The 24,386-nt window shown below is 34.5% G+C and overlaps 1 protein-coding gene across 1 annotated transcript; it reads left to right on the top strand.

The window, feature by feature from the left end:
* Positions 1-14,528: 14,528 nt before the first annotated feature.
* On the top strand, positions 14,529-18,695 carry LOC131165648 (probable aquaporin PIP2-5). Its single transcript, XM_058123612.1, has 4 exons — positions 14,529-15,143; positions 15,682-15,977; positions 18,056-18,196; positions 18,328-18,695. Exons 1-4 carry the CDS (start codon positions 14,837-14,839, stop codon positions 18,445-18,447), a joined length of 864 nt encoding a protein of 287 aa, XP_057979595.1. The 5' UTR covers positions 14,529-14,836; the 3' UTR covers positions 18,448-18,695.
* The last annotated feature ends 5,691 nt before the right edge of the window (positions 18,696-24,386 follow it).

Genomic DNA, 24,386 nt, shown 5'->3' with positions numbered 1-24,386 from the left:
ATTATTATTTTCAAGTATTTGTCCTTTTTCAAAAGATGTCTCTTCAGGAGTTTTCTCTTCAGGAGTTTTCTCTTCAAGAGATTCCTCTTCAATAGATTCCTCTTCAGGAGATTCCTCTTCAGTGGGTTCTATAATAAGGATTTCATTTTCAAGAGAAATGAGTTTGTGAATGTCGAATAAATTATCCACCTTTGTAACCTCTTCTAGAGTATTTATAGATTTCAATTTTCTCCTTCTGGAAGTTTTATCTTTTGCACCAACAGACCTCCCATGCTTAACTTGTGATTTAGGTTCATTAATCAGCTGTTATTCTTTAGGGACATCAATACGTGCTGGAATATTTACAGCATATATATGAGGTTTTAATATGACCTCGGTATCTATAAAAGAATCTGGTAATTGATGTGTTAACCCCTTGCAAATGTACAATTTTCTTAATTTCAAGTTCACTTTGATTTGTGCGAGAATCTAAATAAGATAAATTCATGACATTCCATGTGATTTCATATTGTGCTTTAGACACTAATTTTCTCCCCCTAATTTAGGAAATACTATTTCATTAAAATGACAATTAATTTCCCTTGAAAATAAGTAGTACACATGAAATCAGTTAATAAAAGAATCTTCTGGTTCTTTAGTGAATGACCATGTGAATTTGCAATGATTCTTCGCATCGTTATATCTCTATGATGTCCAAGACAATTAGGCCAAAGTATAAATAACTTTGGATTGTTGCACTTATGATGCAAGACATTATATGATTCAATTGCTTTAATCTTTGTATAATATAAATTAGAAAATAAAGTTGACAGTTTTTTTAAAATTTGTTTCTTCCATAATCAATAGAAATAATATAAAGAATTTTTTTACTGCCTTCATTTGTTGTTTCAATGAAATATCCATTAAGTCTTAAATTTTTAAAGCTTAACAGATTTCTTCTAAATATGAGAATATTAAGTTTCATAAATTTGTAATAAAGTACCATTGGATAGTTTTATATTTGCTCTTTGGGAGCCTTCAACCAAATTTGTAAAACCAGATATTGTATTTAGATTTGTTGAAAATATATTCAAGTAAATAAAATATTTTCTATCTCAAAGAATTATGTATGTTGTACCATTGTTAGCTAAACAAACTTATTCCATAATCTTAGAATCGATTAAAGTTTTAGGACAATTCACGGTGTAATACATATTTTAAAAACTCATTATTATAATTGATCATAACAACAATAAATACGATAATTTATTTATTAAAATTAAAATATAATATTACTTACTATATATCTTAAAATATTACATCATTATTTTCATCTTGATTTACAAGGAAATCAGCAACATCAAGATAAACAGAGTTAGATGGTCCAGCATTAAGATCTATTAGAACAATATTATTAGCAAAATTTGTTTCTACTTTATTACTCTTTTCCTTTTCTTTTATAAAGGTTTGGTATAGATCTACCAAGTGCCTGGGAAGGTACACGATCAATGATATTTTTCTATGCATTTGTCGTATTCATTTTTATGATGCTCAAGTCATTGATTTTGATCATTTACCTGCTTCTAGGGGCAATCCCTCTTTTAGGGAATTGTAACCTCACGTCGATACCAGTGGTTATTTCGACCATGGTCACGACCATGCCCACGACCATACTTGCGGTCTCGTCCTCCACCACAAAATGTATTCATATTCACTTCAGGGAATGAGGTCGAATTAGTTGGATGAGTTTGGTGATTTTTCATCAAAAACTCGTTATTTTTCTCAGCAACAAGAAGACATGATATGAGTTCAAAATAAGTTTTTTTTTTTTTTTTTCAAGCATATCTTTTTCAGTAATATTTTCACCACATAATTTTATCTTCAAGTTAATTTTATGTAGAGTTGAGTTATATTTACTGATTGTTTTTAAATCTTGCAATTTTAGGTGCAACCATTCTTATTGAACTTTTGGTAAAATCACAGTCTTTTGATGGTCAAATCTACTATTTAAAATTTTTCATAGGATAAGTGGGTCTTTGACAGTGAGGTATTCAGTTTTTAATTCTTCCTCTATAAATATAATGATAATAATAATAAAAATATATGAGAGAGAAAATAATTAGAGAAAGATAACATGTAAGAACCCGAACCGTAATATAGGGAATTAATTAATTAAGAGAGGGGTAAATTGGTAATTAAGCAAGTTTTGTCGACAAAGCCAAAGTTCGTCGACGAAGTCTTTGTAGTTCTTGGCAACGTAGAGTCTCGTTGACAAGGAGTGGCCGGCTCAAAGGGTTATAAATAGATATTTTCATTACTTCACAGTTAAGAAAACTCAAATTCTCTCTCTATCTCTTTAGAAACTCAACCTACTCTCTATCTCTATTGATTTCTTTGCCGTATGTAGCGGGAATCATAGATCTGACACTACGAAGAGGATCAGGGAAGGATTCTCTATAAGTTTTACGGATTGGATTTTCTTTTGGGCATTCTTGGGTTTTGGCCCAAAATAGAGGTAAGACTCGATTTTTAGTTCTGATTCGGTAATCTTATAGGTAACAGAGTTGTGAGCGAGTTTTGTACTGTGGGTTGTAGGTTTTGGAACTCAGTTCACGGTTTAGGGGCCTTAGAGTTCGAGATTTGTCATTTGAGAAAAGGTAAGAGGATTCAGTTTATGTCGATTATTTTTGAAATTGGACTCAGTAGAACTGTGGTTCATGATCCTGTGAGTGTTTTAGTTACTCATTTGGGGAAATCTAATAGGTAAAACTGTGGGTTTTTCATGTAACAGCTTTTGGGAAAAAGGGGGTACTGAACTACAATCCCTGGTTTTGTTGGAAAACCTTTGGTATACTGTGTTATGTATTGTGTTAGGGATAACCGTGCCTTGACTTTATTAAACTGTATATGCTTGGAAAATCATGATTTATAGATTACCAAATGGATGTGGTTTGTTTGGTTATATAAGCATGCATGGTTGTGTTTTGATGAAATGCAATAGGAACTAGATTCCAAGTTATTTCAGGTACTGAAAAAGTATCCGGCTTTATATCTGAGGGCGTGTGTTTATCGCCTGCCATGTTTGGCAAGAGTGTCCGGCTCTATATTCGAGGACGTGAACCTTACCAGATGATCACCGAAGGGTATGGATCCACCAGTTTGTACCAGTACGATGCCATTGAAGTTGTGTATCGCGGGTTCGCTATGTGCCGGGGAAGCAGTGTATTACGGGCTAGCATGGGCCAACATCGGGTATCGCAGGCTGACTACGGCCAACGCCGGGTATCGCGGGCTGGCTACGGGCCGATGCTGGGTATCGCGGGCCGGCTACGGGCCCACGCTGGGTATCGCAGGCCGGCTTCGGGGCCGAAGGGTGTGACGACATCGGGTTACTTAATCATGTGTGTGTGCGTGTATACACTGTTGTGAAATTGTTTTGTGAAAGTACTCGAACTGCATTTAACTTTGTATGTTTTGATGTCATGATAACACTCAAATGTCACACACCAATATAACCTGTATCTGTCTTACTGAGAGGTGTCTCATTCCTACTGTATGTACATATTTTTTAGGCCCTTCGGGTAACCGGAGCTAGCTACCTGGTGTAGGAGTGTAGTGTTGGTGTACTGCAGGAAGTACCTAGGTATGTCCTAAGCTTATGTTGGGTGGTCTTTTGGGGTTTTGACTGCGACCTGGATTTGTGTTGTATTTTGTGAAGTTAGACTCCTTTGTATAGACTCTGGTATGGTACTGTACATGTATAAAAAGACTTATCTTCCGTTGTATTTTCGTGGTATATGTGAATGTGTATAGGGTGCCTAGGAACCCCACGGGGACGGACTCTCATTTATTGTACTGTGTCATTAGTGATTTTTATGATATAGGGACAAGATTATGTTACTTATTCACCCTTGGGTCCCATTACTGGGTTCGGGGCGTGACATAACAATTATGAGGGAGAGAGGCTAATTAGATGGGAAAATGAATAAAAAATAAAAGAGTCAACTACGTCTCAGCCCATGCATGATTTTATATATATATATATATATATATATATATATATATAGAAAATAATGTATAATATTTTCTTAATAAGTCATCCACTTCATGCACTTTTCACGTACCATCATATATATAGGCGTATGGAAGATTATGATTTTTGCGCAATCTTGCAGGGATGCGGTATTTTCAGTATTTTCCCAATTTCATTTCATTTAGATGAATTTCAATATCGATTAATCCATTCATAACATAAATGAATTTTTTTGTTATACAAATGTTGTAAGGTTGAAAAATTAGCTGGCTTGTGTGATTTAAAAAAAAAAAAAAAAGTAAAATGAAAATTGAACTGCCTTTGGCTTGTATGAATAATATAAACATGGAATAAATTATAGTGTGAAGGACAGTTTTCTAGAAACAACTACCAAATATTTAAATTTTTTTTAGTAAAGCAAAGAGAGAAGCGGAATGCGAGGAGAAGGAAAAGGAGAAATATGAGCCACAAGTACTTCAGCCCCTCGCGGGTGGTGAACGTTGGGCGATAATTTTAAGTCGATAATAAATAAATGAGAAGTGTGGGTGGCTCTCCCACGCTGCCTGTCACTGCCTGTGCCTCACCACTCAATCAACGCGCGTGCGCCCTCTCCACTCCCACCCCCCTATTCCATTATAATCGAAAAACATTTTTCTTTTACTATTTTTTTATGGGCCAAAATTTTTTATCACAATTTATAGCATTTTATATTAGAGTTTGGTTTTGTTTTCTTCACCCAAAATGTCATGTGGCGTGCTTAAGTCTTTATTCTCATTTTCATTCATTCCACGTAATTTTATGTTTCAAAAAATCTTGAATTTGAATTTTTATTATATTTAAATAATATATGATATAAAATTATATTAAGTTTATTTAAATTTATCCAAATTTAAATTCAGGACTCTAAATTAATACTTTCAAATGTAACGTTAATGAATTTTGATATGAGTAATGATTTTGAATTTATTAGGATTTTTTTATTTAATTAAATTACATGTATATTTTGTCTTAAATTGATTCAATTGAAATCATATTGTTTGTACCCCACAAAAACTAAGAGACATGTATCACAAAAGGAAAGGAAAAGATAATTTTTTCGATAGTTAAAAAGATTACGAATCATAAGTGAAATACTCATTAAGTTTTTAAGACTTCATTAAAATTCGTACTTCATAATTAATTTTTTTAAGGGCTGTTTGGATAGCGTCATTCATGTGTTTTGAAATTGACACTTTCATTTATTTATATGAAGAAAATCATGTGGTTAGGTTAGAAATAAATGGGGATGGGAGAATCGTACAAGCTTTATTTGAAATTTAAAATTTGGATAAGAAAGCATAGCATTAACCTAGGTTTGCGCAATAAAATGATATAGAAAATGAATAAAATAAAAATATAATGAAATTAAAAAAAATAAATTTAATTCATTTAATTTCGTTATTGAAACGACCTGCTCCTTTTTCACATATTTTTTTTTATATAAATAAATTATCATCACATCATACATTCCAGCTCAGCAGGTCACAATCCACCTGAGCCCGTGGGCACCAGGGATATAACAAAACATACAGCAGAAGCCTACGCAGCAGAAAGTATAAAATCATATACATCTCATCATAATGTGCATAACACATACCAGAGTCACTACAATTACTATCTCACAGTATATACATCTCAAAAATGAAATCTAGGGACAATCCCCACAAAACCTAACTGTCCCTACCAAAAACTTACCCTTCCAAAGAGGGCAAACAACTGATCTAGATCAGCGGGGCTTTTCCCGCTCTCCTATTAGGGGCTCCTGAAAAGTTAATAAGATTTAGGGGTGAGACACCTCTCAGTAAGGGAAATAAACTAATACATGTGTGTGGCAACATGAGTATTCTGTGTTCTACATATACCATACATAACATATTCAATACTATTTATCAAATCTGGGAAAACATATGCATATCAAAACATAGCAGAATATACTGCATTTTCATAAACAAATCTCATCTCATACACTAATAATAACATAAAACAATCCTGGTAGGTTAGCTGGCTGTTGTCATGTATTACCCCCACATGACTGGGTTGTGTGGCCCGAAGGCGGGACCTGACAATGGTTGGCCGACCACTGCCAAGTCAAACAGTAGTCTGTAGGTCCGATGGGTCTACCCAGACTGGTCCGTACACTAGGGGCGATAACAGCACACTTCTTGAAAATAACCACATCGACCATCCAATCTCACACCACTCCGTACAGCGGCGTTTACACAGATATCATGATCACGAGGACCATGGACACATAGCAACGGTACCGTGCAAGTGCTAGCCTAGACCAAGCCAACCAGGTTCTGATATCATATACATATACTAAAACCGTGATACATAAATATCTCATATCATTTATTTTCACATCAATCATATCATTTCACATATATACGTGTATCATGAAAATCATCGGCCCGTACGCCGGTATTACACATTTTAATATAGCACGGCCTGTACGCCGGCAAATCACATAGCACAGCCCGTACGCTGGCAAACCACATAGCACGGCCCGTACGCCGACAAATCACATAGCACAGCCCGTACGCTGGCAAATCACATAGCACGGCCCATACGCCGGCAAATCTCATCCACATAGCACGGTCCACACGCCGGCAAATCACATATACATATAAAAATATCTCGGCCCGTACGCCGGTTTTCCATCATAGAAATACATATCGTCCCCATTCCCAAAAAAAACAATATTTCACAACATTTTTATACTCATGCCACACTAAACAAATTTTTCTACGTATTCAACATATAATCATTTAAACAGTATTTTCCAAATATAAATCATATATATAAATATATTTATTTTTCCTGAAACCAGATGCTATATATATATATACATACATTTTCTCAAAACAAAACTAGCTTAGTTTATCCCCTTACTTGATTCCTGAAAAGCCCCTGAGAAAATCTTTCCCGTACCCACAAGGTTCTCAACTCAATACCCTGAAAATGAAAATTCGCAGAATTAAAGTTTAGTATTTTCGTACGTACAATATTTTCTATAACTACCACTAAGTCAAATTCGACTTAAAAAGTCTTACCTCAACTTATGGATGATTCCCAACGTTCCCAATCAATACCCTGGAACTGAAAATTTCCAGTATTAAAGTTCAGTATTTTTACGCGTATATTACTTTCTTCAACTGTCAAAAATCCAAATATTGAATATAAAGTCTTACCTTGGATTTGGGATGAAATTCAACTTCGTTTTCCTGACGATCCGTTCCGGCAGACTTGTAGAGAACTTCGTCAAGAGCGTCGTGGTGGTTTCGGTTTGTCGATCCGGCGTAAAACTAGCCCGAAATCAAAGAGAGAGAGTCGTAGGAGAGAGAGAGAGAGAGAGAGAGCACTTCCAAAAAAAAATATCAAAGTAAGCTTCTTGAAGAAGCTTTCCATTTCCTATATATAATAATAAACCTTAAATAAAGTAAAGCTTCTTTAAGAAGCTTTCATACTTTATATATATATATATATATATATATATATATATTTGGTCCTTATCATACTATTCATTTTACTTGTTAATTTAATTAATTTATTTTATTTTATTATTATTATTATTATTATTTTAATTTTATTTTTTTTTTCCGGTTACTACAGTTATATTTTTCGTATCGTGATTGGATCACAAATACGCAAAAAGAGGGAGTCAGAAAATTTTAATTATCGGATGATTTTAGTATTGAGAAAAGCATATATCAATTTCATTTGAAAGGGAAATTTTATGAAATTTATTTTCGTCCCATCCCCCAACTATGTCACTCCTGCTTTATATAATAGTGGGAGTCTTTGTCCAATCATTTCACTCGATGTCATTTAAATCCTTTATAATTTTATATATTCATTTACAAACCAAAAAAATTAAAGAGGTATCCATAAATTTAGTAGAGAAAAGAGCAATTTGAATTGACAAAAAATGGCGTTGTGTTGTTGCATATTTTTCAAGCCTCATTTGTATATATAGACAATTTCAAAACAGAATAATATGAATGCTTGAGCTGCTTAATAAGTATTGGCTCGGAAAAAAATATAGAAGGGACGTAGAATCAAAACAAAGGGGGGGAAATGAAACATTGAAGTAGAAAAAAAAAAAGACATGAAACTTTCCTAATGAATAGATAATTCTTTTGTTTAAGTGGACATTTACTTTATATTTGAAGAGATATTGAATCTGAAGTTATATTAGATTTAAATAAAATATGCTATAAAATTATATAAATTCATTGAAAATTAATTTTAATGTCCGAAACTCATGCTCTAAAACATTACAATAATTGATGAGACGTGAATACGAAAAATGAGACTTCATTTTAATTAAGAATAGAAACAACTTTAATTAAAAAAATAAACTTGAGTTAATTTGTTCACTGGGGAGGCCGGCACAGGATGGATGGGTGGTCCGACTTAGAAAGACAAAAGAAAATTGAAACGTTTTGTCTCTATCGAAGTAGAGGTGTCACTAGCCGTTGCAATTTTGCAATAGTAATAATAGTGGTAATAAGAATGAGTGAGAAGTGGGCAGATTCAATTAATATGCGTGCGTAAAGGGACTCTCGAGAGAATAGGAGGAAGTCGGTGTGGGCCCTGGGGGGGATGGTGTGACATCGTCGTCCTCGTGGGTTTGTGGCTGAGAATGAGTTGGTAGGCGGACCGACCAATGACATTAGCTAAGCGTCGGAATTTAAATATTAATGCGTGGCCTAAAATTAGGAGTGTATAAAAATTATTAAAAAAATTCAAAATTAGATTGAAATCTTTTCGAAATCACAAGTAATTCGATTTTTTGGTATTTGGTTTTGGTTCTAGAAAATGAGAATTTTTGGTTTAATTGAAAAATTGAAAAACTAATTTAAATATAAATAATATATATTAATATAATTATTATGTATTTAAGATATGATTTGTCAATTATCCTAGTTGTAGTAAGTTGCACCACATTGGATCAGCTTCCTTAATATATGTAAAGTTTTCTAAGGTTTTTTCTCTATCTCAACCAACCCCCCCGGGCAGAAGTCCTCGACCCTCTATGCTGCTGTTTTGTCTCCCTTCCTATTAAAGTTTGATATACATTGTTAGTCCACAATCTAACAGTTTAAACTTTTAGATAAAGTGGTAATCTAACATTCACCATCGCCCACTCTCCAATCCTCGATCCCTTGACATCATATTTTGAAAATGACAATAAAAGATTTTATTGTATTTTTGAATTCAAATTTCAAATATTATATTGGATCACAAATTAAATGGTCATCTAACACATATAGGATATTGTCTTAAGCATGAATGAAAACAAGGTAAACCAAAATGAGAACAACTCGAATATTTTGAACTTTACATCATAGACATTCATTTTTAATAGTTATGTGCTCGTGACAACTAAGAAAACTTGCTTATTTTGGGAGCTAAAAAGTAACCACTTCACAAGAGGTTCAATTTTTTTTTTTTTTTAAAGAGTAATTGAAGCAAAACTATTTTGATAACAATTGAGTGAAGTGTTTACTTTACATTTGATTGAAGGCTATTTGAATTTATAAAATCAATGTTGTATAGTTTTTTTAATGCTTAAATAGAATTAATTTTGTGAAAATGTTTGTGCCCATATATAAAAAAATTAAAATATAACATAAAAAAAAAAACTAAAAAAAAATAGTAGAGTAAAAAAAACTTGACCTTGATTTTTTTTTTCAACAACAGTAGAAAAAATATTTTGACATTACTAATCTTCGTCTACTACATTAATTTTATATGGTGGTTTCTGTTTGTTGAATTACTCAATAGGGAATCGCAAAACATATTTATTTCAAAAAAAAAAAAAAAAATAGTGACCAATTTTAGTATCATGTCTTGCACAATCATCATTATCGTTGTAGAAACTTGATGAAGCTCTAGATATTAGCTAATTCATTTTTTCTTATATTAAATTGGCATAAGATTGTGTTAGTCGTAAAACTGGCGCATTTATTTAGATTGGATTTTTATAGAGTTTAATAACCTTTTTTCCAAATTAATCTTTAATATCCTCTCATTTGACTTTTTCCTTGAGCACGGAGTTTATTTTACGTCATTAATTAGTGTACGAAGCAAATATTTTATTATCTTTTCAAGGAAAGTTGAAGTATCCTGCAATTTGTAAAACTCGAGAATTATTGAAATAGACTTTTATTTTTTGAATCAACCCTTTCAAAACATGTACAATAGACCAATTAGGCTATATGAATATAAAATTGTTTATATGAGTAAATAAGTCTAACATTTGATTAATATTTCTAAAAACTTTCAACTACACGATTTTACACGATTTTACAAATTTAGTGGTTTATGTGGCATTAGTGTCTATAAATGTTGTGTGAGTCAATGCAATAGGTATTGGTAGGATCTATCAAGACTTGATGCCAATTATAATAAATATGCAAGTCGATGTGGTGGACCTTTTTTTGAATGCTAAATTGTTACGCAACTATTAATGAAATCATGTCATCGTGTAGAAAATAGGTTTAAATTAGTGTGTTAATTCATAATTCTTTGTCCAGGGGACCTTTTAAACTCATCTCACACAACTAGTACGCAGGGATGAGTATTCGGTCAGTTCGGCGAATTCGGTTAATTAATAAAAAATTTTGGTTAAAAAAACTCATTAACCAAACCGTCCGAAATTCCATATTTAATCGAATTCAAAACCGATCGAACCAAATTTCGGTTAAATCAGTTAACTAATTTTGATTTAGTATTTTAATATATATAAAATATAAATAGTGTATATAAATTTTAATATATATAATATATAATAAAATTTTAGTATATAATATTTATAATCATTTATTATTAATTTATATTATTCGGTTAATTGAATTAACTGAACTAAAAAATTGAACCGAAATTCAATGAAAATAAAAATCAAATCAAATCAAATAAATTTTTAATCAAACCAAACTGACTGAGTTTACTCGCTTAATTTGATTAGTTTAGTTGTATCAAATTATGCTCACCCTAATTAGTCATGCATTATTGCAATAATTAGTATTAATTAATTAAATACAAAATCTTCAATGATGATCCCAACCGATTTGGCAGAATGCTAAAGAAGATGGATCCACCAACACAGTGAACCCAAAATCACTTGTCGCCATCCGCAATTCATTTTTGCTTAAGCAACACTCCCTGCTTCAGCAATTTTCCTTCTTTTTCTTTTCTCTCTGTCCAAACAGACCTATTTTCAGCATATGAAGCTTGGAGGAGTGAGACTACATCGATTGTCCCACTCAATCACTTCCCTTTATTATCACTCATGACGTGTCGCGTGACTCCTTCAGACGCTGCTTAATAATAGTTGCTTATCCAATGGCAGGTAAGGCCTGACGATGCACCGGGTCCCACAACCGCCCACGGATCTTGAGCCGTCTGATTGTCCCCACGTGGACGTCCTTTTGCGTTAAAGCTTCCAAAAGCTGTCGCCGGACTCCTGCGAACGGTTCGAACGATTCCACGTGTCAATTGTTTGAAAAAATACTTTATATCTCTGCGGTTCCAGTTTTTTCTGGAAGTCCCTGTGCGCGTCCTTTCGGAGCAGTGCAGCCAATGAGACTCTGCCACGTTCGTACCTTCGGGCTGGTGTCACGCTCATGAATGAGGTGTACAGCGGCTGCAGGCTGGAGGTGGAAAATTGCACGTGCTGGTCACGAGCCAAAGCGTTGTGTATAAAATCTTCCGATGGGAAGAGAGAATTTTTGGCTATTGCCACCATTCGAACAGTTACGTGTTGCATCTTTCTTATGAAAATTTCACGTGAAAAAGATGACGAGAAGTGCACTAGATTTGTACAAACACCCTGGGATCTGGCAGCATCATTTTTGAAATTTAATTCTCTTGATGGTATTTTCAAGAATTATTGTAAATTTCTGCTGATCCAGTTAAAAGAAAAAAACAATTACGGTTTTTATTTAATATTGTTGTTATTTTTTATTTTTGATTTTTATTTCTCAAAAAAATAGATTATAAAAAAAATTTATTTGTATTGTCAGTTTTATTTTTTCAATTTTTTGTTTGACAATCTGTGCTAAAATTTTTAATATTAATAAATGTTTTTTTAGATTAAATTATTTATTTTATATACTTTTAAGTATATAATAAATTAATATTCAAAATTAAATAATAAATTAATTTAAATCTAATAAAAATAAAAAGATACATAAATTTTTTTTAAAAATAGCAAAGCTAATTATGAAATACTTTTACTAGTTTTCAATTGTCATATTTAATAAAAATTTTATTATATAGTAAAATTTGAAAGTAGAACAATTAAGTAAAATAATTACATTAAATTTTATTTTTAATGTAATTTATTTTTAATTTTATTATTTTAATCAAATTTTTATAATATTATTCGAATTAAAAATAAAAATAAATATTTTTTAATTAAGTTCTTAATTTTTGTTAGTTTTATAAATATTAACCAAATATATTGCTATTTTCCGTCTTTAATTTATGTTTTAGTTTGTAGTTTTCATTTTTTTTGTTTTCATTTCTTTAATTTTTGACAATGATATCAAATAATTCCTAAATTTCTTAAAGAGTCTCGAAATTTTAAATAAAAAATAATATATTAGTGGTCAAATTTATTAAGAAAAAACACTTAATAGGAGTGTGCGAAAAATGCAGTTTAGTTTGACTTAAAAACAAAAAACAATTTAGAAGAGCCGACTAAATCAAATTTATATAAAATTTCTTTGTAAGGTTTTTTCTCCAAGTATATCCAAATATATTTAAAAAAATATATATGTATGTACTTCTAGTTTGAGTATATTGGACCAGCCAATAAGCCTTATACTGGATTCATCTTCTGTTTTCCATTGTCCAAAATCTCAGTATAATAAATCATTTTATTTTTAAAGGAATAATTAATAGTTTTATTACTTGGAAGACTGCAAAATAAGTTCAAAATTAGGTCATTTGGTAACCTATATTTTTTTTTACGAATTTTCTATTTAAAAGAAACACATCAATTTTCACTAATCGAAAAAGTAAAATGATTAAAGTTTGTGATTGCTTAAAACAATAACAAATTAAGCTGCATACGTGTGTATCAACACGTGCATCAACACGTGCATCAACACGTACTTAGTTTATGATTTAAACAATATATTTAGAAAGAATGATTTAATATTGTTCAAAAATAAAAGTATGAATAAAGGAAAAATAATTTTATTATTTTAAACAATAAAAAAATTTATGTTAAATATTATTTTTCTCTTTTTGTAGTTAAGAAAAAAGTGAAAATCATAAGCTATCATTGTAAAAGCTAAGCTTATTTTCATGCTAAATTTCTAGTTCTTTAGTTAAAAAATTAAGTATAATTTTTGTTATAGCAATAAGTAAAGTTTAGTAATAAATCCAAGTAAGAATGTCTAAAAATTGTTTGATAATTAAAAATTTAAAATCTTTAATTATTTAAAAATTAGATAATAACAACAACTAAACCAAACTTTAAGTCCTAATAGGTAGGATCGACTATATGAATCATTTTCTGCTAATTTTTGCGATTATCGACCATTTCATTTAATAGATTTCGGGCTATTAAATATTTATTTACTATCTCATTTCAAATTATTTTAAGTTTACCCTTATTCCTTCTAGTGTCCATCACAAGAACTTACTCTTCTTCACTAACTTAATATGTAGTCTACATTGCAAGTGTTTATATCATCTGAGTCATCAATCTCTTATCTTATTTTCTATAGGAGATAAATCTAACTTATTGTGAATATGTTTATTTCTTAATTTATCTTTCAATATTATACCACTTATCGATCTAAATATTCTCATATTTGTTAAGACTGGAGGAGCCCATGGGTGAGCTTGATATACATGAGTGAACACCAACTTGACTCAAAAATTTAAGCCTATTGAGTCTTGAGCCCAACCATGTATATAAACACCCATTATCTACTCAAATTTTTCAATGTGGGACAAGTTCACAAGTAGAATTCTCAACAATATTGACAATTTTTACTTTTTGAGTGTTATATTTTTTTGTTGCTCAAATTCTGATTCATATAACATAACTAGTCTTATAATTATCACATAAAACTTTTCTTTTACTTTTGAGGGTATTGCACGATTATGAGGTACACTTGAAACATTTTTTCATTTTATTTGATTTATTTTAACTCTATATATTATGTCTTCTTCAATTTCTCCTTCAACTCACAAAATATTTAAAAATTATATAAGTATTAAAAAATAAATATTAATTATATATATATATATATAGTTTTATTTGTTTGTAGTGGACGAGAATATTCACTCAAGTATAAGCATTTATAATTTAATACGTATCAATAGTTAAATGCAGAAGGTTCAAACCAAATCCCAAAAGGGTCAGAAACTACAGCAAGTGGGATGCACAAGGGGGCTGGCCGGTAAATTAGATTATAAGAAAGGACGAATCAGCAAGTGGGAGAGGTAGCTGGCCGTTGTCCGGTGGGGCCCGCGAAAAGTGTATGATGCTCAGTGGAGGCTTCATTTACAGTGCCACCCCGCAATTATCAGTATTTACGATTCACACCCATTTCCTCTTTTCTTCTCTCCCATAAATAAACCCCCGGGTCCCCTCATCCGCCTCACTTGCCTTCCCAGTTCCCCCACTCACACTTACGCGGCGGCAGATCAATCACACGCATAAACTATTCTTCAAATCCTCCCTTCATTACCATTTCTCCGTTCTCAGCTAATTAAGTAGTGTGTTTGAGTGGTAATTTCGTGATAAGTGGTGTAGAAATGGTGAAGGGAGTGGAAACGGCAGAACAGGGGGAGTTCTCGGCGAAGGACTACCACGATCCTCCGCCGGCGCCGCTGATTGACTGGGTGGAGCTGGGGAAGTGGTCCTTCTACAGGGCTCTCATAGCGGAGTTCATCGCCACGCTGCTCTTCCTGTACATAACGGTGCTAACGGTGATCGGGTACAAAAGCCAGACAGACCCCGCCCTCAACACCGACCAGTGCGACGGCGTCGGCATTCTCGGCATTGCCTGGGCTTTCGGCGGCATGATCTTCGTTCTCGTCTACTGCACCGCTGGTATCTCTGGTACGTTTGCACGAGCTCTCGCTCACCACACACGCAGCAAATAAGCGGATAAAGACGAGATGCAAAAAAAAATAGAAAAAAAAAAAAAAAAGACGAAAAGAAGAACCCCTCTTTGAATCTGAACCTACCTGTTTTAGTAGTTGCATCTTTTTCAAATTTGAAAATGTTTTCTGGGTTCTAAATCTGATTATGGGTTTTGATTAAGCTAATTGTGGGTTTTCTCTATTTGATAAATCTATTTTTGGGCTTCCTTCGGTTATGAACTGGTGTTTTGGGTTCGATTAAACTATTTAGTATCTAATGAAGCTTTCTTTGGGGATTTTATTTCATGGGTTTTCCCCCATATCACTGAACCGTTTATGGGGATGTTGTGGGCATTGTCAGCGTTTAATTAAATATTTTTTGTAAGGTTTAGATAACCATATGTGGGCTTTTGTCAGCATGCAATTGAAATTTTTAAATGGGTAATTATGGCTCGGATTTTGCTCTGGAAGGTAGTGAGAAATGATGACGGTGATTTGTTAATGGGTGGGTGCAGGAGGTCACATAAATCCGGCGGTGACGTTCGGGCTATTCCTGGCGAGGAAAGTGTCGCTGGTGAGGGCGGTGATGTACATGGTGGCGCAGTGCCTGGGCGCCATCTGCGGTGTGGGGCTGGTGAAGGCCTTCCAGAAGGCTTACTACAACAGGTACGGCGGCGGCGCCAACGAGCTCAACGACGGCTATAGCACCGGCGTCGGCCTCGCGGCCGAGATCATCGGCACCTTCGTCCTGGTCTACACCGTCTTCTCCGCCACCGATCCCAAGCGCAGCGCCCGCGATTCCCACGTTCCTGTAAGCACCAAACCACCACCGCCTCCCATCTTCATTATTCTCGCTGCTTAAATTCCTCACAAGTACTTTTGACAGTTAACACTTTTAGAGCACAGATGTTTAGCTTGAAATGATAAAAAAAAATTCAATGGAGAGCATGCATGAAAAAGATTTAAGTGATAAAAGGGCAGCCTGTATGTGGAGTGAAAATTTCTAAATCGGCAGAAAATTTTTCAGAGAAGTACTAAATTTATGAAAATATTTAAGTTAAATGAAATTGTCACAAGAATATTTGTTATCAAAGTTGAAATTAAGAATTTCACAATCAAAATCAAGTATCCGCACGATTTTTGAAATGAAAATTATCAAACAATTACAATGAACTTTTTTTTGAAGTATAGTATAATTTGGGAAAAGTCCAGGAACTGGATCATGATAAGTATAGCAGATAGAAAAAGCAAACTCATCCGCTGCATTTCGAAGTATTCCTGCCGATCCAATCGACAGAAGAATCGCCCAAAATCTGGAAATGCATAAAAGAGAAGAAGATACATGAAAAGAAAGTGTGGTCCTTTGACTTCGACACTAATATTCCTAGATATAAAGTATGTGGTTTTATCGTATATTTGCAGTGTTCCTCATTTGGGTCTTGCAATTATTCTCTGCCACTGGCTCGTTTGTTTTGCTGATGCATGCTCTTTAATATATATATATTTTGCACTAGATAAAGTTACAGAATTTTATTAATATTGAAGGTTTAAATTTAAATTTAAATTTATATGTATAGACCATAATATAAATTTGTATGGCTCAATTTAAGAAGCATTTGTGGAAGAATGAATTTTAGATATTTGGAAGAATTTAGATAAATTTTAATATAATTTTATTCAAATTTAATGTAATTTTATATCCGAAATGTCTCGGCTGAGTATTTTTTTTTTTATTTTTTTTAAAATTTAGTCTACAAGTTGAAAATATATATGACCTTAAATTTCAACTGGCTTGTAAAATGTGAGATGGGACAAGTCCTATTCAGGAGATGAGAGGCGCATTTTCCGAGGGGGTGCATATTAACCTCTCACCGAATAGAAAAGGTGGCAAATTGGTAAAATTTTGATTGGGGTGCGTCACCGGCGTGCGTTTTATGTTCTGTGATTAATTTCATGTCCGTGAAGTCGATCCTACAATTTTAGGATTTTAGGAGTTCAAAATTCTTACTTGTAATTAGGCAAGTTGGGTTTGGATCACTATTTGAAAATAGGGAGTGGGTGTGGGTAGTGTGATTGTTTTTTATTATTAGTAAGTATGGTTTTTGTTTTTACATAATATATATATAAAATACAGAAAAATTGTAGGTGGGTGGATGGTGGTGGTGGTTAAGGACCAAAAAGATGGGCTGCTGCCTGCTGATGGTCCCCAGATTTGGGCCGGATTTTATCGTTGCTGGCTTTATTATTCCGAGGCCACGTGCGCTTCCACCAAAAGTCGTTCCTCTTTTTTTGTTTTTAATTTAGTATTTTTTTAATGAAAATATTCACAAGAAAGCTGGGGCCCATTGCTTTGCTGTCTTCCCACCTGGGGAGGCTGTTTTTGTTGTCCATGGTCTTCTGATTTGGGCCCTTGGCCCTTAAATTAAATCAGAACATATTAAAAATAAAATTTAGAGAGAGAGGGGGGGCGTAGGTGTGCCTTCCGTGAAAGCTACGGTAGCTCGTGCGGAGAATGTGATGTAGTATGGTACATTTAATTGGTTTGGACTCTACAATATGTAATTATTATAGTTATTATTATTAGTTAGTGTTCAGCCGTCATGTGTAAAAAGTTATATGTGCAATTAAAGTAGTTAATCCACTAATTATTATAGAACATATGCTTACACCTTAGTTAAATAATATGGAAATTTTAATTATTTTGTCTTAGATTTTGATTTGGTTTGAAGTTAAGAAAACAATTAAAAAGAAGCAGAGCCTGTTATGTTAGTGGGAATAATTCATGATATGATTCAATATGGGCGGATGGTATTTGTGTGGATATATGTGTGTACTAAATTATTAATTAGAATACTAAATAATAATAATACCAAGTAATGAAATTTAAAGGTACTGGCGCCGCTGCCAATTGGGTTTGCGGTGTTCATGGTGCATCTAGCCACCATCCCGATCACCGGCACGGGCATCAACCCCGCCCGGAGTCTCGGCGCTGCTGTTATCTACAATAAGGACAAGGCCTGGGATGACCAAGTACGTATCGAATTACTGCTTTGTTAATTCTTCAATTCATTTCCTAATTGGTTGCATACTTAATTAGATATTTGAGTTTAGTTGTATGGCATATTAGTTAATTAACTAATGGTTTTATTTTGGGTGAGCAGTGGATATTCTGGGTCGGACCCTTCATCGGAGCGGCGATAGCGGCGTTCTACCACCAGTTCATATTGAGAGCGGGCGCGGTTAAAGCTCTTGGTTCCTTCAGGAGCAATCCCCACGTCTGAGTCGTCTCACCAATCCCCAATCCTCTCGTTCTTCCATTATTGTACCCCACCACTCGCTTCTGGCTTCCATTTTGTCTACCTCCATAGGAACAGATCCCCAGTGCATGCAAAATTAATAAATTAACTCATGTACCCATTCTGCTTTTGTCTTTTCAATTACTACCATATATATATATATATATATATATGCATGGAATTGTAGATACGTTCTGTTTCTGTAAGAGGCCAGTCCATCGGCATGTTTTCCCTTTTTGTTGTTTAATATCTTTAGCTCTACGCCATAATTTATTTGCAGTCTTATATATATAATTTTTTATTTTTATTTGTTGTTAAAAATGTCGATTTGACTTCCGACAAGTTTTTCAATCCCGATCACGTGGAAAGGATGAAAATACACGCAACTTGGAGGATTCAGGGTGTACTTAGGAGAATTTCTCCGATGCTTAAATGAGTGCTTTAGAGAGGTTGGAAGTAACAATGAAATTGAGTTAAAATTAGTACTTTAACCTCCCTGCAATACCCCTTTTATACTAGTTAGGTTTGATCGTAATGGATTTGTCATATACAGCGCTTGGTTTAGATTACTCTGATTATTATAGTGCGACTGAGGATTGCTCCGATCAATAAATGGTTGGCGCCAATGACTTTGGTCGAACGATTAACTTTGTACGTGATTTTTTCTATTAATGCTGGACATATGCCTTCTTTTTAGGGTAGGTGATATATTAGGGGTATATTAGTTGCCCTTCTTTTAGTTTCGAAGTTTTGAATCATGTTTTTAAAGTTTGAAAGTTGTTTTTGTTGGGTTTTTGTGGAACTTAGTTGTGTTTGATTTGGGTAAGGAATTGATCAAAGTGATGACGTGCGGTTTTTTAATGAGAGATTTCTTATTCAGGTTTAGTCCATGGAGGAAAGGCTTGGGCCGCTTCAACTACTACTTTATCTACGTCTTACCGAATTGGATTTGAGGCGTGCTCGGCTTACTCGAGCTAATCTTGCGGTGCTCCTGGCTTTGTCAAGCTAAACTCGAGAGGAAGTCGACTAGTTTGAGCCTAGATGCAGGCATACATGGCTTTGCCGAGCCAATTGGCGAGCCGTATTTGGGTGTGACTTGCCAATCTGAATGTACTAACATGTTGGCTCATCTGAGTCGATGCTTCTGTTTGCGAGTCGTGCCAAGTCGGGTTTTTCAGCTCACCTGAGCCGATGATGCCGAGCAGGTCTTCGTTGAGCATTTTGTGCTAAGCAGGTCTCGATAAGGCATTTGTACTGCACAGCTCATCGTGGAGCATTCGTGCCGAACAGCTCTTCGTGGGGCAGTTGTGCTGAGCCGCCGAGCTGCTCTTCATGGTGCATTCTTCCCGAACTATCGAGCTGCTCTTCATGAGCTGTTCCTCATGGGAATTCTGCCAAACTATCGAGTTTCTCTTCATGAGCATTCTTACCGAACTGCTTTTCAATGTGACTCTTGTCGAGCTGCTCTTCATTTGAAATTCTTGTCGAACTGTCGAGCTGCTCTTCATGGGTATTTTTGCCGAGCTACTCTTCGTAGACATTCTTGCCAAACTGCTCTTTATAGGCATTCTTTTCGAGTTGATCTACATTAACATTCTTGCCGAGTTGGTCTATATGGACATTCTTGCCAAGCCGCTCTTCATGTGCATTCTTATTAAACTGCTCTTCGTAGGTATTCTTGTCGAACTGCTCTACATGGGCATTCTTGACGAGCTAGTTTTCATGGGTATTCTTGTCAAGTTGCTCTACATGGGCATTCTTACTGAGCGGCTCTACATGGGCATTGTTACCTAGCGGCTCTACATGGACATTCTTACTAAGTGGCCGAGTCGCTTTTTGTGGGCATTTTTGTCGAGCTGTCCCTCGTGGGAAATTCTTCTGAACTGCCGAGTTGCTCTTCTGATGGCATTTTTGTTGAACCGCCGAGCTGTTGATCTACTCTTCTGGTGGTATTTTTTCGAACTGTCCCTCATGGGGAATTCTTTCGAGCTTCCGAGCTATTCTTTTGGTGGCATTTTTGCCGAGCTATCCTTAGTGGGGGCATTCTTGCCGAACTGGCATTCATGGACAATTCTTGCCGAACAGTTCTTTTGGCCTCACGATTGTTACTCGTCAATTGAACTGATTTTGCTTGATGAGTTATGCTCATTTGTTAGACAGTCTTCTGACCTCACGAGCGTTGCTCGTCAATTGAGTCGATTTTGTCTAATAAATTGTGCTAATTTGTTGGGGTCTAATGAGTTGTGCTCATTTGTTGGGTAGTTTTTTGGTCTCATGTTCATTTGTTGGGCAATCTTCTGACCTCACGAGCGTTGCTCATCAATTGGACCGATTTTGTCTAATGAGTTGTGCTCATTTTTTGTGCTGAAATCGAGTAGCGTGACAGAGAACGCACTTATAGATATGTATGCAAAATTTGATAATTTAATAGAGGCACACAAAATGTTTAAAGATATGACTGATAGAGGTGTAATTTTATGAAACAATTTCCTTTCTGGGCATGCTAGATTGGGTTAGAGCCCCTTAGAGCATTGGTTCACGAGACGTTTAGGGGAGTGTAGGATTGAAACTTACTTGTATGTCCTAACCCCCTAGGGCTACTCTACAGCTTGCTACTCTCATACTTCTTCCCTATTTTGGAGGCCTCCCCCGTATCCTTCGAGCTCTTTCTTTTCAAATCAACTCAGTCTATCATTGTGTCCATTACTTCTTCTAGATTGATATACTTATGTGCTTGTGCTATTAGTTCCCCCATGTCGGTTGGAGGCTTTTTTCTCAAAGAGTACGAGAAGTCCCTAGATTTGAGAGCCGTGGTTAGGGCTGCCAATACTACCCCATGATTCAAATTGCGAATCTCTAAGGTAGCAACGACAAAGCGATGTATTAATTTTTTCAACGAATAAGCTGATGTCTTTGCCATCCTACGGTGGCTGATGAAGTGTACGACAAATTTTTGTTCCATCTCAGAGAAGCATTTGATGGATCCAGGTTTTAGAGTTCAGTACCATACCATGACATTTCCTTTAAGGGTGGTGGCAAATGCACGACACATGATAGCATCTGGTGCACCTTGTAGTTGGCACGAGACCTCCATCACTTCCTTGATGAAAGGTGTATCTGAAGACTTCAACGAGGTCTCCCTGCAGGACGGGTTGGAACGAGCCTCCTTCATCATCTTTTTTATTTGATCAATCTTCTTGATCATCTCTTCCAATTCGTTTGATCTTTGTTCATTGACTCCCATGTTGTTCGCATCTTTCACCTTTTTTGTGGGGTTGGTTTTTCCACTACTCTCCTTCGGGTCTTTCGTTTTCTCCTGTGAGTTAGGATTAACCAGCTGCTGGCAGGGGCCAAGTTCTCCATGAATCATTTGCTATAAGAGCATGTTGAACATGTCCTCTATCTTCTTCTAGAAGGTTTCCATTCTCCTTTAGAAGATAAGGAATTCCTCCATTGTCACTCTGAACGGTCTTTGGGTGTAAAAAGAACGGATTGGGGTGATTGATCACCCACAGTAGGATCAGACCTGGAATTGGTGGTTGTTTTCATGATGTGGGGATCGAGGATCGAAAATTTAAAACCTCTCAGAAGCATTTCTACAGACGCCACCAACTATTGTTGCCAAAAATGTCGATCTGACCTTCGGTGAGCTTTCCGATCCCGATCACCTGAAAATGATGAAAACACACGCCACTTGGAGGACCCAAGGTGTACTTCGGGGGATCTCTTCAATGCCTAACTAAGTGAGTGCTTTAGAGAGGTTGTAAGCAACAGTAAAATTGGGTTAGAATGAGATACCTTAACCTCTCTATAGTACCCCTTTTATACTGGTCAGGTATGACCCTGATAGATCTATCATTTATAGCATTTGGCGTAGATCACTTTGATCATTATAGCACTGGCGTGGATCACTCTGGTCAATATATGATTGGCGTCAATGGCTTTGGTCGAGTGATTGATTTTGTAAGTGATTTCCCCTATTAATGTTGGACATATGCCTTCTCTTTAGGGTAAGTAATATATTTGGAATATATCATTTTTTTTTGAAACTATGGGTGTAAAAAATCTTTTGAACACTTAATCTGTCGGTATACTATAATTAATTGTCTCTTTAATTATCCTTCTCCGCTTAATAGAATTATTTTTAGATACAATTTTTAATCTCATATATATGTAAAATATATACTCATCTATCGTTTGGCTCAAGGTTTTGAAGTGCAGTTGCTAGCGTGTCCCACGGTCCCCGTGTGTTATATGTTAGCGTGTTTTTTTCAAAACTTCAGCAAGCAGGCTAGAAGCATTGTGTAATTCTAATGCGTTAGGCGTAGATTCAGAGGGCAGTTGGTACAGTAGGTTTTTACTGTTCCTTAATTCAGGACATTCTACTCAAAGTGTAGTAGCACATTAATGTTGGATACTTGTTTCCACCGTTTCTTGCTTTAGGTTAAGATTAATTTTATAGGCAATTCTAAAATAATGAAGAACAAATAATTTTGTGTATTATGAGCGTGTCATTTATAAATAATAACTCGTAGGATTATTATTATATTATATTTTATTTTATTTTATTTTGTTCAATTACTCCAATCACGCTCACAAAATCAACGGAACAAAAGCACTCCCAAAAAAGTCTTTGCCCATTTTGTTACCATAATAATCCAGACAATTTTTCGTGAAGTAATAATCATCCAGTAGTAGCCTTTTTGGAGATAATTATTATATAAGCTTAAATGCCCCAATCGGCTTTAAAACCCACTTTCCAATTTCATCATAAAACACGACCAACATGTAGCATGTAATTGCTTTTATGATTAAAAAGTTTGACTAAAATATTTTTTTGGATGAATTATAAAAGGCACGGGTAATTAATAATTGTGCACTTTCTTCCTTTGCAAGTGATGTGGTCATTATGATTCTTATTTATAAAATACATATTACAGTTATTTATTTTGGAAATGCAACCCTCAGCTTGTGAATTATGATATCCCACACAAGCTCTTAGAGTAATCTTTTTCAAATTTTAAACGAATAGCATAATGAATAGAATCATTTAAAAAAAAAAAAAAAGTGACAGCGCAATGAATTTTAAATCAAGTTATTTATGTAACTTATGTTTTCAGAATAAATTAAACTTATAATATAATATGTAATAATTATTACATTGTCCCATGAGTGGGAGTGAATGTACAAAGTGATCCGACGTATATTTTGACCTTTTAACTATCAAATAATTAAAGGTGATGAGCAAGAAGTCATTAAAGAAGTAAACTTTGGTTGTATAGTTTCATCACAAAATTCAAATATCATTATAACCATGTTTTGTCAATATAATGTTGTGCTTTAATTATTTTATTGCAATGCAATTAGTTAATATAATCATATTATTACCTTTTTACCTTAGAGTGCATGGTGTGTTTTTATTAGAGATAAGTGTTAAATAAATAAACTTTATATTCCGGAAATGTTTAAAAGAGAAGATTACTAGGTATATATATACAACAACACATAATTGAATTTAACAACTCAATTAACAAAGCTTGAACTAAACTAACTAACTGTTAATACACATCTGTTAATACGCCCCCTCAAGATGGAAATGGGGAATAAAGATTTAACATTTTCATCTTGCGGTAAAAGATGATGAAAACCAGTAACTAATCGGCGAGAGAGATGCATAGTCGGCATCAGCAAGAGAGAGGTAGAGTCAACATCGGCGAGAGAACAACAGAGTCGATGTCGGCACGGCGAGAGAGATGATCCACAAGAGGAGCAATGAGAGACAAGAGGATTTGCATCGTCATTTTTCAAAGAAGATGCAAGAAACAAAAGATTTTCAAGAAAATTCAAGAACAGTAAATTGTAGAGTAAAATTCAAGAAAATTCCAGAGCAGAATTGTAGAGCAGAAAATTCCATAGCAGAATTT

Source organism: Malania oleifera, chromosome 10 (genome assembly GCF_029873635.1).
Source record: "Malania oleifera isolate guangnan ecotype guangnan chromosome 10, ASM2987363v1, whole genome shotgun sequence".
NCBI lineage: Eukaryota > Viridiplantae > Streptophyta > Magnoliopsida > Santalales > Ximeniaceae > Malania > Malania oleifera.
Note: the sequence above shows the minus strand (reverse complement) of the source record. Positions and strands in the feature narration are given on the sequence as shown.